Source organism: Falco rusticolus, chromosome 1, assembly GCF_015220075.1.
Source record: "Falco rusticolus isolate bFalRus1 chromosome 1, bFalRus1.pri, whole genome shotgun sequence".
In the NCBI taxonomy this organism is placed as follows: Eukaryota; Metazoa; Chordata; class Aves; order Falconiformes; family Falconidae; genus Falco; species Falco rusticolus.
In genome coordinates, this window is record NC_051187.1 from 71,710,696 (window position 1) to 71,724,330 (window position 13,635).

The 13,635-nt window shown below is 36.7% G+C and overlaps 1 protein-coding gene across 4 annotated transcripts in view; it reads left to right on the forward strand.

Annotated features, from left to right (window-relative positions):
* ATP8A1 (ATPase phospholipid transporting 8A1) overlaps nt 1-13,635 on the forward strand; it is a 117,502-nt gene that overhangs the window by 81,506 nt on the left and 22,361 nt on the right. For all 4 annotated transcript variants that reach the window (XM_037384024.1, XM_037384014.1, XM_037384032.1 and 1 more), the window contains 5 exons: nt 93-215; nt 2,658-2,736; nt 6,605-6,666; nt 11,584-11,640; nt 12,173-12,280. In XM_037384024.1, coding sequence (XP_037239921.1) covers nt 93-215; nt 2,658-2,736; nt 6,605-6,666; nt 11,584-11,640; nt 12,173-12,280 — 429 coding nt within the window. The remainder of the gene's footprint in view (nt 1-92; nt 216-2,657; nt 2,737-6,604; nt 6,667-11,583; nt 11,641-12,172; nt 12,281-13,635) is intronic.

The window sequence follows — 13,635 nt, forward strand, 5'->3', positions numbered from 1 at the left end:
CATGAAAGTTTCTTGAGTAAGCAATCCTTAAGCAAGTCCTTGCCTCTTAAAGTTTTGCAATATGTTTTGGTTTTTTTTAATCCATCTACTAGATGTTTACAGCAATGCCTCCGCTAACTCTTGGAATATTTGAGAGATCCTGCCGAAAAGAGAACATGCTGAAATATCCTGAGTTATACAAGACTTCCCAAAATGCACTGGACTTTAATACTAAGGTAGATTTTAAAAAATCAAATATAGTTAAAGCAGAGATTAATATGAATTCAGTATAGTTATCCTTTCTGTTCTATGCTGTTTCTAATTAAAAATTGAGGGGATTTTTATTACTACTCTTTCCAATTGTCCACTTGTTTTTAGCAAGTACGGAAATGGACAGCAAGCATGTTATTTTTTTCAGCCCCTATTTTTTTCACTGCTGGTAATAAAGCTGTCTTCCATAGGCAGAAGTGATTAGACCTCTCTTGTTGCTGGGCTGTATGTATTTGTACTGTTATATGGAAATGGATTACTGAAGCCTGGGGAGAAGTGTTGCAGAGGACAATAAGAACTGTTGTTAGATTTGTAGAGGGAGGGACCTAGTACGATTCTTTGTCAATTTGGAGTTGTGATTTTAATGGTTTAATTTTGAGTTTTGGGAAAAAATACTTGGAGTCAGTTAAGAATGCGTCAGGGTGGATCAAAAGGAACCTGAGGCAACTTTTTGGTGGGAAATGGACAACATTCATCTTGGAGAGACTAGCACCAGAAGTAGTAAAAGAATGTAGGACTCTAAAGTATGTAAAGCATACACAATTTCTGTAGTTTTGTCCATAAATAATGTCTCCAAAAAATGAAATTAAACTTGTGCCTGAATCTGCAATTTCTTTAATACTGTGATATTTGTAAGAGTTCCTTCCGATTTTATTTTATTTTTCTAAATATAATTGGGACATATCAAGTAATGTCGTTGTATGTTGAATTTGGGGACATTTTCCATCTGTCACTGAATTAACAATACCTAATAATCCAATGCGTGATGATCTGTAGTAGACGTGCAGAGCTAATACAGCATGCTCAGCTCTTGTAACTGTGCCACTTGTGCTGTAAAACTGGAGTACCCCTATCTGTATAGAATTATTTGTCTAAACTATCTTTGTTCACTGAAGCATATGAGAATTTTCTCCTTCCTCACTTCATCCCTTCACCTCCAAAAATGTGAAAGTTGCAAGGAAATGAGGGAAAATGTTTTATTGCGAATGCTTTACTAATATCAGGCTTTCATGGTCCATTAATACAGACACTTTTGTGTTGTGATAGTTCTAATAAATAATGTAAGTAATGAGTGACAGTTGTTGGATTTTTCTGTTTTTAAATATGCCTATAATATTTTTATTATTGCACAGTTGTATTGTTGACTTCATTGGACATTCTGTGGCTATACCCACAGAACACTTGCTATGAGTAAACATCTACAAACTTCCCAGCTACAAAATTCCCACCTATATAAGTTGAATAGTTGGTGTAAAGATTTGGAAACATTACTGCCTTGAATGTTGATGCAGATGTTTGTTATGGTAAAAGGGATCAAAGGTTATGAGGTCATGACAGAGGTTAAAGGATTAGCATGTGACAATAAGAATTGGTCAGAAAAATGGAAAAGTAGAACTAATTTTTCTTGCACCCACCTGTGCTTTCTGTCAAATAAAAACTTCTGGTAATGACATAGCAAGAAGGAGAGACAAAGGTTAATGAGTAGCACAAGTTCAAATGTGCAAAGTATTGGAGTGTAAATTAGATTATACAACCTAGTGTAGTTGTATAATCTAACAAAAGACTTTGAGACGTTGTGGAAAATGTGAGGCAGGCAACTTAATTTCAATTGTTTGAACACCTTAACACTCATAATACACAATAAAGGCTATGATAGTCAAAAGCATTGTTAAATGAAAAACACGACTGCTATACTCAAGGAAATGGGTCACATATTTTTTATCAAGTCTTTTTATGTCTTTATACGTTATATTATGGAGAGTATCAATACGTTGTTTATCCTTAAACTTAATACAGTTCTTTGCAGAAGGCATGTTTTACAAATGAAAATAGGTTTGAAACTAAAATTTGAATTATTTAGCAAATATATTGAAGGAAGTTTAATATGGTGAAGCTATGCACTTCAAGAATGGAGCGGGTAAGAAGAAATCTGAGCAAGATACTTGTATTTGTCCTTTTTTAGTTCCTTTGCATGTGGGAATGTGTAGGTAGGTATATATAAAACTCAGGTTTTGATTGTTCTACCATCCAAATTTCTTATTACGCAAAATATAAATTGTAAAAGCTAGAGTCCTTTGTAATTCCCTACTTAGAATGTAGCAATTGTTCCAGTTGTCTGGTTTAGTTTAATTTTTCTGATGATATTCCCATATGTATACATTTTAATTTCCCTTCTGATTTGAAATTAAAAGGAGGGGATAATACACAGTTTTTTTCAAAGTATAAAAATAAACAAATGACCCATGAAGAGCTAAGAGGCAGAAAGTGTCTGTCAGTTATATTACTTCACAGTGGTGGCCTAACAAAAACATGTTTTGTGAATCTAACACACAGATAAAAAGAAAGGTCAGGGTTCACAGAGCTAGTTTATTGCAAATGGTTCTCATGGATTTTCTGTTTTCCCTTAGGTTTTCTGGGTTCATTGTTTAAATGGCCTCTTCCACTCATTCATTCTGTTTTGGTTTCCACTAAAAGCCCTCCAGCATGGTAAGTATTATGAAAAATAAAAATATTGAAAGGCACAAAATGTCTAAATACCTTCTTTTTTCTTAGGAAAGCTTTATAAATACTAACAGTTTGGTGTAACTGAATTTCAAGATACCATTTCTAGAAGTAGAGCAGATACAGTATATTTAAAATGTTTTATTTAAAATTGTTTAAAAGTAGGAATAATGTTATGTACATATACATTAAACTTTATAAATAGGTTTTAAGTAAACTGAAACAAGGTAGAGAGAAATACATTGCTATTTAATTATGCTATTTTTTTATAATACGCTACTATGGTAAATACCTACAAGATCCTAAATCACTACTGTCCCTTGCGTTGTCTCTTATGTTTTGTAAACTTTTATTGCTGATATGTGTACCTTCTCTCCTGTTACTTCAAGGGCATACAAACCCGTTAGCTTACATCCTGTATGAGGACTTGTGACAGAGGGAACTGGGACATCTTGGGACAGCTTAGTCATGTCACTGTTCTAGTTCAACTGTTGTGTATGCACCTGAGCTGCAGAAGGAAATGGGGTGGTTGGGAGGAAAGCTGTATTAATTAAAGGAAACTTGAAAGTACTGCTTCCAGTTTATGGGAATGGTTGGGGGGGCTGTCGTAGGGGGGTTTGTTTTGCTTCCACTTTTGGAGCTTTTCTGTAAAATCAGTAGTTTGCTTGGTTTCCCTGGTGCAGCCAGGCAGTCTGCCCTCACGTAGGGGACAGAAGTATTCTCATGGACATTTTGGAACTGTTGGGTCTGGATAGCAAGGTGGTCACAGCTGCTTGTGCCCAAAAAGGGTAAGGGGAAAACCTCTTGCAGAGTATTTTGTACTCACTGACTACAGATGAGTGTCTTCTGATGGGTAAAGGGAAGTAAAGGTCAGCCTGTTTTCTCTGAAAGGCCACTCATGTCATACTGGATGTGAGTTCAGTGGCAGCGGTTTGCTGGGGAGAGGTTTAAACAGCCCAGGGAAAAAGACGTCCGAAAATGTTAATGCATATTGTAAAACCATAATCTCAAATCCAAGCCAAAATCCCTGTTCAAAGCTGTAGCCGATCCGTGATGATACGTGGTGATGCAGAATGGAGTTCGTGACGTGGTGATGCAGAATGGAGTTCGTGTGTGAACGGCAAAGCAGAGATACTTACATGAGCGCTTGTGAGAGCGCTGTAGCGCAGTCCGCTTGGGCTCAGTCCTCTTGGGCTCACAGCCCCTGGGCTAGAACTGACCTGCTGCCAAATGGCCTCTACACGTCAGAACAAAGTGCGTTCTGTCTCCCTCTTTCATTCCTAGAGAAAGGCCGGGTGAGTAAGGGGAGCAGAATTAGGACCTGGGGATGGTGTACATGGTAGGCGGTATAACCGGTCCAGTACCTGCCATGAGCCCAACTGCTGTGTGAAGGGGAAATGAGCACAGAATGGGAGCTGCTGTTAATTAGGTCTCTGATGTCTGTGTGTGCAAAGAGGAAAGGTAAATAATGCTGTTAGTTTCCTAGGGAGGAGCTGATGAGTGCCAGAGATATCCACCAGAAAGGGTAACTTCTGAGAAAGGATCTCAGCCTCCACCTTCTCTTAGCAAAGAAGAGGCACAGGAGGACCCTGAGACATGAAAAAAGGAATGGGAAGAATGGGGTATAGCTCAGCTTTGTGTGTAACAAGTGCATGAGTGCTGAGTCCCAGCACTCTGAATGATGGGAACAGACTTAACTGCCTGCCTATTCCTGCTAGGTGTATGTACAAAGCAGGAGAGTGCATGTTTGGGCAGGTATTTATTAGAAAGTTGAAAATCAAATCTTGAAGATCATGAAAATCTCGCAGAGCTCACAGTCTGTCCATCTCTTTGAGCATTTTCTCCTGTTTACTCTTCAGTCTCACTTGTCCACCTCTTTCCTATCTGTAAGTGGAAAATTTCAAACTGCATGCATTGTAGTAGAGTCCACCAAGAAATATGTGATCAGAGAATAGGTATGGATTTGTAAGAATTGTCAGAATTTGCTCTATGAGACCCAACCGTTGTACAGTACACAAAACTAGAGTCTTTGCACTCCATGTACCATCATGTGGATATGAAAAGGACATAAATCTTCACTGAAGCTTCTTCTGATGCAACTTTGTCAACGTAACAGTAAATGGCAGAAGCCAAACTTACATCTACAAGTAAATCCACCAACTGCTCCCTCTTTTATAAAGCCTTTAAAATAAGCCATGGTCTCAGCTTTGTTTTCAGGCTTCCAGTGCTCTTGTAGTCCTTTGTGGTATGCTAGTCTGTCCAAGGAGAAAGTTAAATCTGGGAAGTATCAGGAATGCAAACCAGTATCACTAGAGCTAAGGAGGCAGCTGTTGTGAGCTGGGCTAAGTTAAGGAGGGCTGTTCGCAAGCATTTTTATTCTGATTTTCTGTGTGAACTTTCACCTGCTGTCTCCTTCAGAATATCATGAAATAGATCTTTTTTCTTTCCCAGATAAAATGGCCTCACAGGTGCTGAAAAGCTTTTAGAAAGGAGCGCTCTTCATCCGTGACTAAAATGAATTTAATTTCAAGCATGTATGAAGGTGATATGAAAGCTGGAAAAAAACACTACACAAATATGAAAACATACTTAATTAGCAGCATTTAATATACCATATGCTAGCTAAGGATAGTGGAAAAATAAGTGTTTTCAACTACAAACCATTTTTATCAGCTTGCACCTTCCTCTGGCCAGCCCAATATGAGGAGTTTCAAACCCATCCCCATCCCCGCAAAAAAAACCACACCAAACACCTTTATTCTTCTCTTTCCCTAACATAGCTTTTTAAAAGCATCCTTCCTTATGCTCCTCAGCATTAGTGTGTTTTCTTTTTTCTTTTTTTTTTTTGTCTTGTACTTTTATCCTTGCTTACTACATGCACAGCATTGTGATATCTCTGTATGTGATGGCAGTAAAAAGCAATTTTCCAGTGATTAGAACCTCTACAGAAGAGTAAGTGTTCTGGTTTAGTTGGAGTACATGAACAATCTTGAGTGCTAAAAGCATTTCTAAACGGAACACATAAAAATATAGCAAGTTTAGAACTTCTAATTGACAATGAGAAATTCTCTCTGGATAGGTCAGTTGTGTGTTGTCCCATGTCTGCCAAGTACTTTTGCAGAACTGGGTTCAGAGAAGCCTGTGCTTTAACAATAGTTGTAAGTTCTGTTAAATAAACATAAATGCACTGCTTCAGAATTTTGAACTTAAGAACCACAGTACACATAATTTGTATGCAAACACATCTCTTTAGGGTACTGACTGCATAAATCCTCTGTGTATATCCATACTTGCAAAGTGGATATGTATTTTTATGATTCTATATATCTGAGCTGGGTAAATTTTGAACGTTATGAATAACAAGCATCTCAAGAAGTAAAATAGAGTATATTTTGTATTTTTACTGAATCTCAGAAATAGGGATGAAAGCAAAGATAAGTTTCTATACCAAAAATACCCAGAATCAGTGAAAATCTGACTTTCTTAAGGTTTCTGTTTGTTTACATGTTACAATCAATGTACACTATAACTATTCTATTCCATATTTTTCTGAAGGTAAGATACTGTATCTCTGCTCTTAAAGTCACTCTAATTATTACTGAATACAATATTATTCATATTGGTATATGATGTTACAAAAAGCTCCTGCTTCTAGCATAATGCCTGAAGTCACTAAAAGTGTTAAAGGACTCAAAATTATAAAAGTCATCGATCTCTACTGTTCAATAAGGTGAAATCTGCTGTATTTCCCTGTAGGAAATGCTACCATCTCTTTTGTACCTAAATAAGATTTTATAAATATATATTGCTATTGTGGATGTTTAAATGTTTTTATCCATATTTCCTTCCCCAGGTACCGTGTTCGGCAATGGTAAAACTTCAGATTACCTGCTCCTGGGGAACACTGTATACACTGTAAGCCTTCCTATAGCTATCTGGTCCTCTATCAGCTGACTTATCTATTATTCGCTCTCTTTTTAACTCTTTGAGATGTGGGTTTGTTATTATTTATAATTCTCTACATAGAAAACTTCATTGTAGTGTGTTAGGTATAAGATATGGCTCTTGAATGAGTCTTTGAGAAGCTTTGAAGTACATTTTGCATTCTAATTCCAGGTTTTAAAACAAAGCAATTTATTAAAGATGCAGAAAATATATCTGTCGTTTACTGGAAATTGTCTTTTTTTAAATAATGAGAATTGTAATTCCCTTATTAGCTTGCTCATTAATTTAAGGTAAGTTTCTGCATTGGAGAAATACCATATTATTGGATATGGGCCTGGTTTGTGGGCTTGTGAAGATAAATTTCTGTTCTCCCTTAGTGGGGGCCTTGAAAAAAGGGATAGAGCCACATGGAACCAAGGTTTATAAGATGCCTCTTCAGAGACAACCAAACTGCCAGAATTACACCTACATGCCTAACATGCCTAACAGTAACTTCTGTAACTCTCATAGATATTAGTCATTACTGGTTTGGATTTTTTTCTTTGAATCTTTTATCTCCTAAAATAAATTAATGAAGCTGAATATCTGTTCTTCACTTGCTAGGTATCAATGTTTCCCAGTAGATGAGGGTTTTCCAAGATCTCTCTTAGAAACAAAATTAGACTTTTGCTTACTGTCTGTTCTTCAACATTAAGAGTTTAATTTTTCAACGTCCTGTTGTTGGCCAATACAAAAAAGAAATTAATCTTTCCATCTGAATAAGGGGGCTGTAATCCGAATACAAATTCACATCAAAATAATTTCCTTATGGAATAGGGAAACATCAAAACTGAAATAAAAGTAATGTAGAATACACTGTAGTCCTTTGAGAATGTAGCTACTGTTGACACCTCCTGTGTATGAGAGAAAATTTTGAACAGTGTTTGCTGGTCAGCTAACCAGAAAGGTTGAAGAGCATGAAGGGCCAAGTAACCACAGCCCACTCATGTATTCCCTGCTGCTGTAGCAGGTCAAATAAAATGTTTCCTCTGCCAGTCAGTACATGGCCTTTAAAGTGGTTCTTTCGGATGCATTGAAAAATTTTGTTTGTTCACACATTTTCTTAAAAGTTCATTTGCTCTACACTTCCCTTTCCCTGTTCCAAAAGGGAAGTCAGCAGTAGTTGCATATGATCATGCAGTCTATCATATGATGAACTGAGCTCCATTAGGGATGGATGGAATATCCTGGGTAAGTGTTCTCTGTGCTAGTCTTAATAAAATTAAGATGTAAGGTCACAGTCATTGTCATAGCTCAATTCTGACAGAAGTAGTTCAACTGACACAGGCCTACTTGTATTATGATCTCATAACAACAAGCAGTATTTAGAAGTCAGTGATGTATCTGAATATCAGCGCTTTCACCAGTATTGATAAATACTTCATGAAAGTATCTACCAGAACCACCTGTTGTTCTGAGTGAAACCGGTTCTTGAGGAGAAGTGCTCTGCACCAGGTTTTCTCCCTGTCTACAAATGTTTCATGGTTTGTTGTACTTAAAAGTTGCAACCTTGCTCAGTTCAGCAGAAGTTTATTTTATGAATTGTATGTATGTATATGTAAGTTACATAACTTCACCTATCCTAGCACCTAAGCCAAGTTTTCCGATAGCATCTCTTTTCCTTGATTGCTCTAAAAGTACGCTTTGTATTGGCCATAATTTTGTAGAGCGAGTTAGCACTGTACACTTGTTAAACCCGGTTTTTCAACTGCTGTAATCACAGCTGAAGTTCTTTCCTGAAGCGATCTCAGAACTTCATCCTGCCCAGTCACTCTGCTCTGCGCTCCTTTCCAAAAGCCAAGCTTGGCACTAGGAAAAAACAAGTTACGTATGCTGTACTAAGAGTTAACTGGATTTCACTAGGTCCTGTGGAACCGAGTGTTTGATAAGTGCTGTTGTTTAGATTGTTACCCACCAGCTGATGAGTAAGTCTTGAAATCTTATAGTACTGCAGAACATCTGAGTATCGGCTGACTCACAAATATCAAAGCCTGAATTTTGGATTTGTAGGAACATTTTCTACCATCTTCAGAAATTGGTTAATTTCTGATACTTTCAATGTAGTAACCTGGAGCTACTCATTACTGTTTGTCAAGCTGTATCCATAAACACTAGAACAGAGGTCACAGTGCAATTGTTCTGTCACCTTCTGCAACTTGTTTTCAACTAGGAGAACTGAAACTTCACCATCTTGGGAGACTAATTGCTTGCTACTAACCTGCAGAATGGCCAAGAATTTCCCAAGAAGACATTTCACCATTATAAGTCCAGACAATGTGCTTTATCATTTGTTTTACAGATTTTTCACTTTCCTTCACTTCAGATTGAATATCTGGGGAGAGGTGGGGGTTGCAGTTGATATATTCCTGCTCTTGCACAGGAATCCAGGGAGGTCTGGAGCACACAGGAAGATTTGAGAGACTTTCAACATTGGGGATGGGGAGTTTAAGATTTAAAAAAAAATCTTTGCATGTGAAGTGTATGTGCACTGACAGTTGTCAGTCATTGTCTTGAAATATCAAAATCATAAGTCTTTGGTACTTCTCATTCTTTTCACTGCTTTTAATCTGTTTTTAGGAAGTCTACATTCACTTGTGCAAAAAATAAGTAGCAAAAGATTCAGACATTAATACTGTTTCTTTGGATCCACAAAGGAAGTCAGGAATGTGCACTGACTCATATCATGTCCTGGAATTATTTCTTCAAACATAAATTTCAAATAGGAGTAGACTGCCATGAAAATATTTGTACAAACATTCTTGAGAGGTCTTTTTTTAAAAGCGCGGTGCTTTATACAGAGTACCAGTTTGATTTATTGTTTCCTGGGTAGGATTCAGTAAGCTATTCTTAGTTTGGATCAAGGTGGGGAGGGAGCAATGAAACCTGCATTCTTGAGGAAGCTGCTGTACATAGTTTGTAAATTTGTTGGGGTGTCAGTTAAGATGCAAGGAGGGTATATATATATATATATACACACACACACACAGTGTCTATCCTTCTGTAGAGACCTGCAGTGCTTGGTTTGTCTATGCAGTGAGAATTCTTGATCTGAACCTAAAGAAGGATGTTTTCTTTTCTTAAGACTGACTCAAAAGTAGCAAGCAGGTGTACCAGATGAGTATTTTTTTTTGCCATAATTAATTTTTTTCACTCATCCAGATATAGCACCAGAACTGGATAGACTACAAATTAAGGACCATGACGAGTGTTATAATTTTCTCCTAATTAGATTTCACACATTTTAGATAAAGGAGTTGTGGTGTTGTGATTTTTTTCACCTTAATAATGTAGTGATAGTTGAAGTAGGAGATTCCGGAATAAAAGCATAAACTTTATAGCTAGGGTGAAAGATTTCTGGCAGGGTTCGTATCCTTCTGTGCACCAGACATAGTGAAAGACTTGTCATATTTAACCAGTTATTTTCAGCTTCTGATTGAAGTAAATTTCTTCTGAATTTCTGAGGCTTCTTGAAGTTCAAGCACTGACAAACTCACTTCATTTCTGCCAACCTGGCCAACAAGCTAGAGTTCAAACTATTGCTCTTACAGTTGGAGCTTGGTCTTTGTGAATCAGTTTTTCAGCCTCGTGTTCTTCAGATTGCACACAAAGCAAGACTTGTGATTACATGTTCACACGTGAGTTACAAAATGTAATAATTATTCCTTTGCTAAACAGAAAACTTGTTTGTGTGAATTTCAAAGGAAGGAGATAAACAATTTTCCTGCATCGACTGGCCCTTGCTGTGGGGTTGTAAACTTTCTACTACTGCTCATCTGTAACCTAAAATAGAGCATGTCATACAGGACAATAACATGATGTTTTCAGAGACTGCTCCATAAAAAGGGTAAAGATAAGAAAAGAGTAAAGATGAGAGGGAAGAATGAAAATGATGTTAACAGACTTCTTCAATATGTTATGTTTACAACAAACATAGGTCTTAGGCTGCCAACATTTAACTGGCTTTTCAGGGTGTGGCAAAGGTGACTTATTTACTAACAAAGTACTAATGAAGTGAAAAAACTTTTGTTTTTTAATTTAGACCAGTGTGAGCTTGAACAATTGCAAGTTTCCAGCCCAGCCTTCTCAGTCTGTCTCTGTGTAGAAAGCAGTAGTCATCTGCTCCATAACTAGGGGTCTACCATCTCTATGAAGTGGACAACACTTTTCGCAAACCTTTCTGTGTAACCAAAATACCATTGATAAAGAAGCTAATGACTCAGTAAGAGATAGGCTTACAGAGCTCTAGGAGGCAAGGGAAATAAGATTTCTAACACAAAAGATGAGTTTTCCAAATCAAATGAGTAGCAGTCATTAATGGAAGCTAATAATTCTTAGTATTCTGTTACTGGTCTTTAAATCTTCTAGGACGATTTTACTGTGGTCATTTCAAATAGGCACTTGAGCTTCAGATTTAAGCACACACAGTTATGAAAAAGAGGAAAACCACAGCTAGCTGTGGTCTAAAAGAATTTCACTGGGGCTGCTGAGAGTCCTGCATGGTTTTTTGGAAGCAGATTCTGTTAAAGTGGAAGAGCTGTTCCACTGCTTCTGCAGATCCACAGAAATGATTGCCTCTTACATTACAAACTTTGGTTTGGATCTTATTACAGAGCTAGGTGCGTTAACACACACATTACTTTATTCAGTATCATTAAGGAAATCACATTGAAATTTAAGAGATTGATTATCCTTTCCCTTATTTCATTTGTGCAAGTAAACATGAAGTATGAAAATCATTAAACTTTTTCTTCTGTTCTGAAAGTTTAGCCAAACTAATGAATTCTGTGTTAAGTAAGATTCCCATATTAAATAAGAATATTCTCTCTCTCTCTCTCTCTCTCTCTCAAGTTTGTGGTTCTAACTGTGTGTTTGAAGGCTGGATTAGAGACTTCATATTGGACTTTGGTAAGCAAATACCTTTACCATATTCTCAAATGTTCTGTAAAATATGATGGATGAATAATTGTATTCTTTTCTTCTTGTTTACTGTATTTTCATTGTGTGTATATATATACACAATATATTTATTAATTATATATATTATCCAGTTTGTCAGCCCTTCCCACAGTATCAAATTAAACTATGGTTACTGCGTGGAAAGACAGAATATCCAGATATAAAAAATAATGCTTAATATTGAAAAGGAGGACATTGGGATAAGGCTTAAAGTAGTCCTTAAACTAGAAAAATGAAATTACTCTGACCTGATTGTAACTGAACTTAAATTGGCTTAAAATGCAGTAGTAGTGCTGCTGAAAGTATCATTTGCTTTTAAGAAATAGCTAACTGGAGTAGCAGTTAAATTAATACAAGGTGTGGAAATTTCATCCCAGTGTATGAGATTCACATTGTAAAAACTAAGTAGCAAAGATCCTTTTTTTGTGTGTCATAATGCATCTGTGATGATTGTTCTGTTTTCTTTTTTTTTGTTTAACAGTTCAGCCATATAGCTATCTGGGGCAGCATTGCGCTTTGGGTAGTGTTTTTTGGACTCTACTCTTCTTTGTGGCCAGTCATTCCTATGGCACCTGATATGTCAGGAGAGGTAAAAGTGGATTTTAACTAACATCCGAATGTGTGCAAAAAATACTGTTTCATTCTTTAGTACAAGCCTAATCTTTATTTGATCCTTTTGCTAACTGGAGGTGCAGAAGAGGGTTGCTTCTTTCATACCTTTAGTGTGATAGCCATGTTTGAAATAAAATGGATTTTTACTTCCATGAAAATGGAGCTCAGTGAACAGGCTGTGGTTATATGGTATACTGAGGAAGAACAGACAGGTAAACTGCTTTGTGTTTCTTTAGTAAGTTTTTATTTTCTAAAGAGAAGTCTTACTGAATTCAGAACTTGGAATTACGATGCTTATTTGGCTAGAAGGTTTTTTTATAATGAGGTAGCACAAGTAGTGCATTGGTTAAGGCTGTTTTTTCAACTTCAGTTTTACAAATTTGCTAAGTATTTGAAACTCTAGTATGCCTCAGAAAATTTGAGGTGCCATAACATTGCGTGAGCAGTTGCATGTCATGCACACAGTTCCTTTTCTATTAATGTGCTACTTGGAATGCATTATTGTAGTGTGTCTTTAACATTTTGACTTAGTTCCTGGTTTCTCTCTCCTTTTATTATCCTGTGTGTGTAAACCTGCTCTGAATATTGCAGATAGGGCTGAATCTATTGAAGATGCTTACTTGCTGATCTAATCGGGACTTCAGTCCCAAATTCTCAAAACCATTCCCATCCAGAAACATCTGAAATTTAGTATTAATTTCCCAGAAGCTCATGTCTGCTTCTGGGCACAGCCAGTACCTCCTGAGCTGAGAAATTTGATGTGCATTCTCAGTGAGAATCAGAAATGGAGAATACCAGCTTCTTTCAGATATTCTTCTAATGGTTCTCAAAGCATGTCAACTAAATCAAGCCTTACACCAGTAAAAGAGTGCCTTTACCTCCAGCACTGTGATATAATTCAGCAATTTAAAAATTCATGCAGGATGTGGGAAATTTAGGTGCATGTCTGTTCCTCACTTGGAGGTAATTCAGACCCACAAATTCCACCTTCTACATAAACAGTTACGGGAAAAATAGTATATAGGCATTTATATAACTACTGCATTTTAATGGAGAGCACAAGGTATTAACTGAAGTACTTGGGCACCTGATGAAAAATGAATTTGAAATTACAGAATTTTTTGCTGGTTTCCCCATCTGTTATAACCTGTTACCCATATATATATGTAAAATTTGTACATTACCATGTTGCCTCCACTACTCAAAATTAATTGTGTACATTATTCTAAATTAAAGTAATTGGAGCTATCATACTTCAGCAGTTTTCTTCATATACACTGTATTTTATAGAGGAAATAGAGTGGGTTTGAAATTTGTTGGGTTTAGAGATTT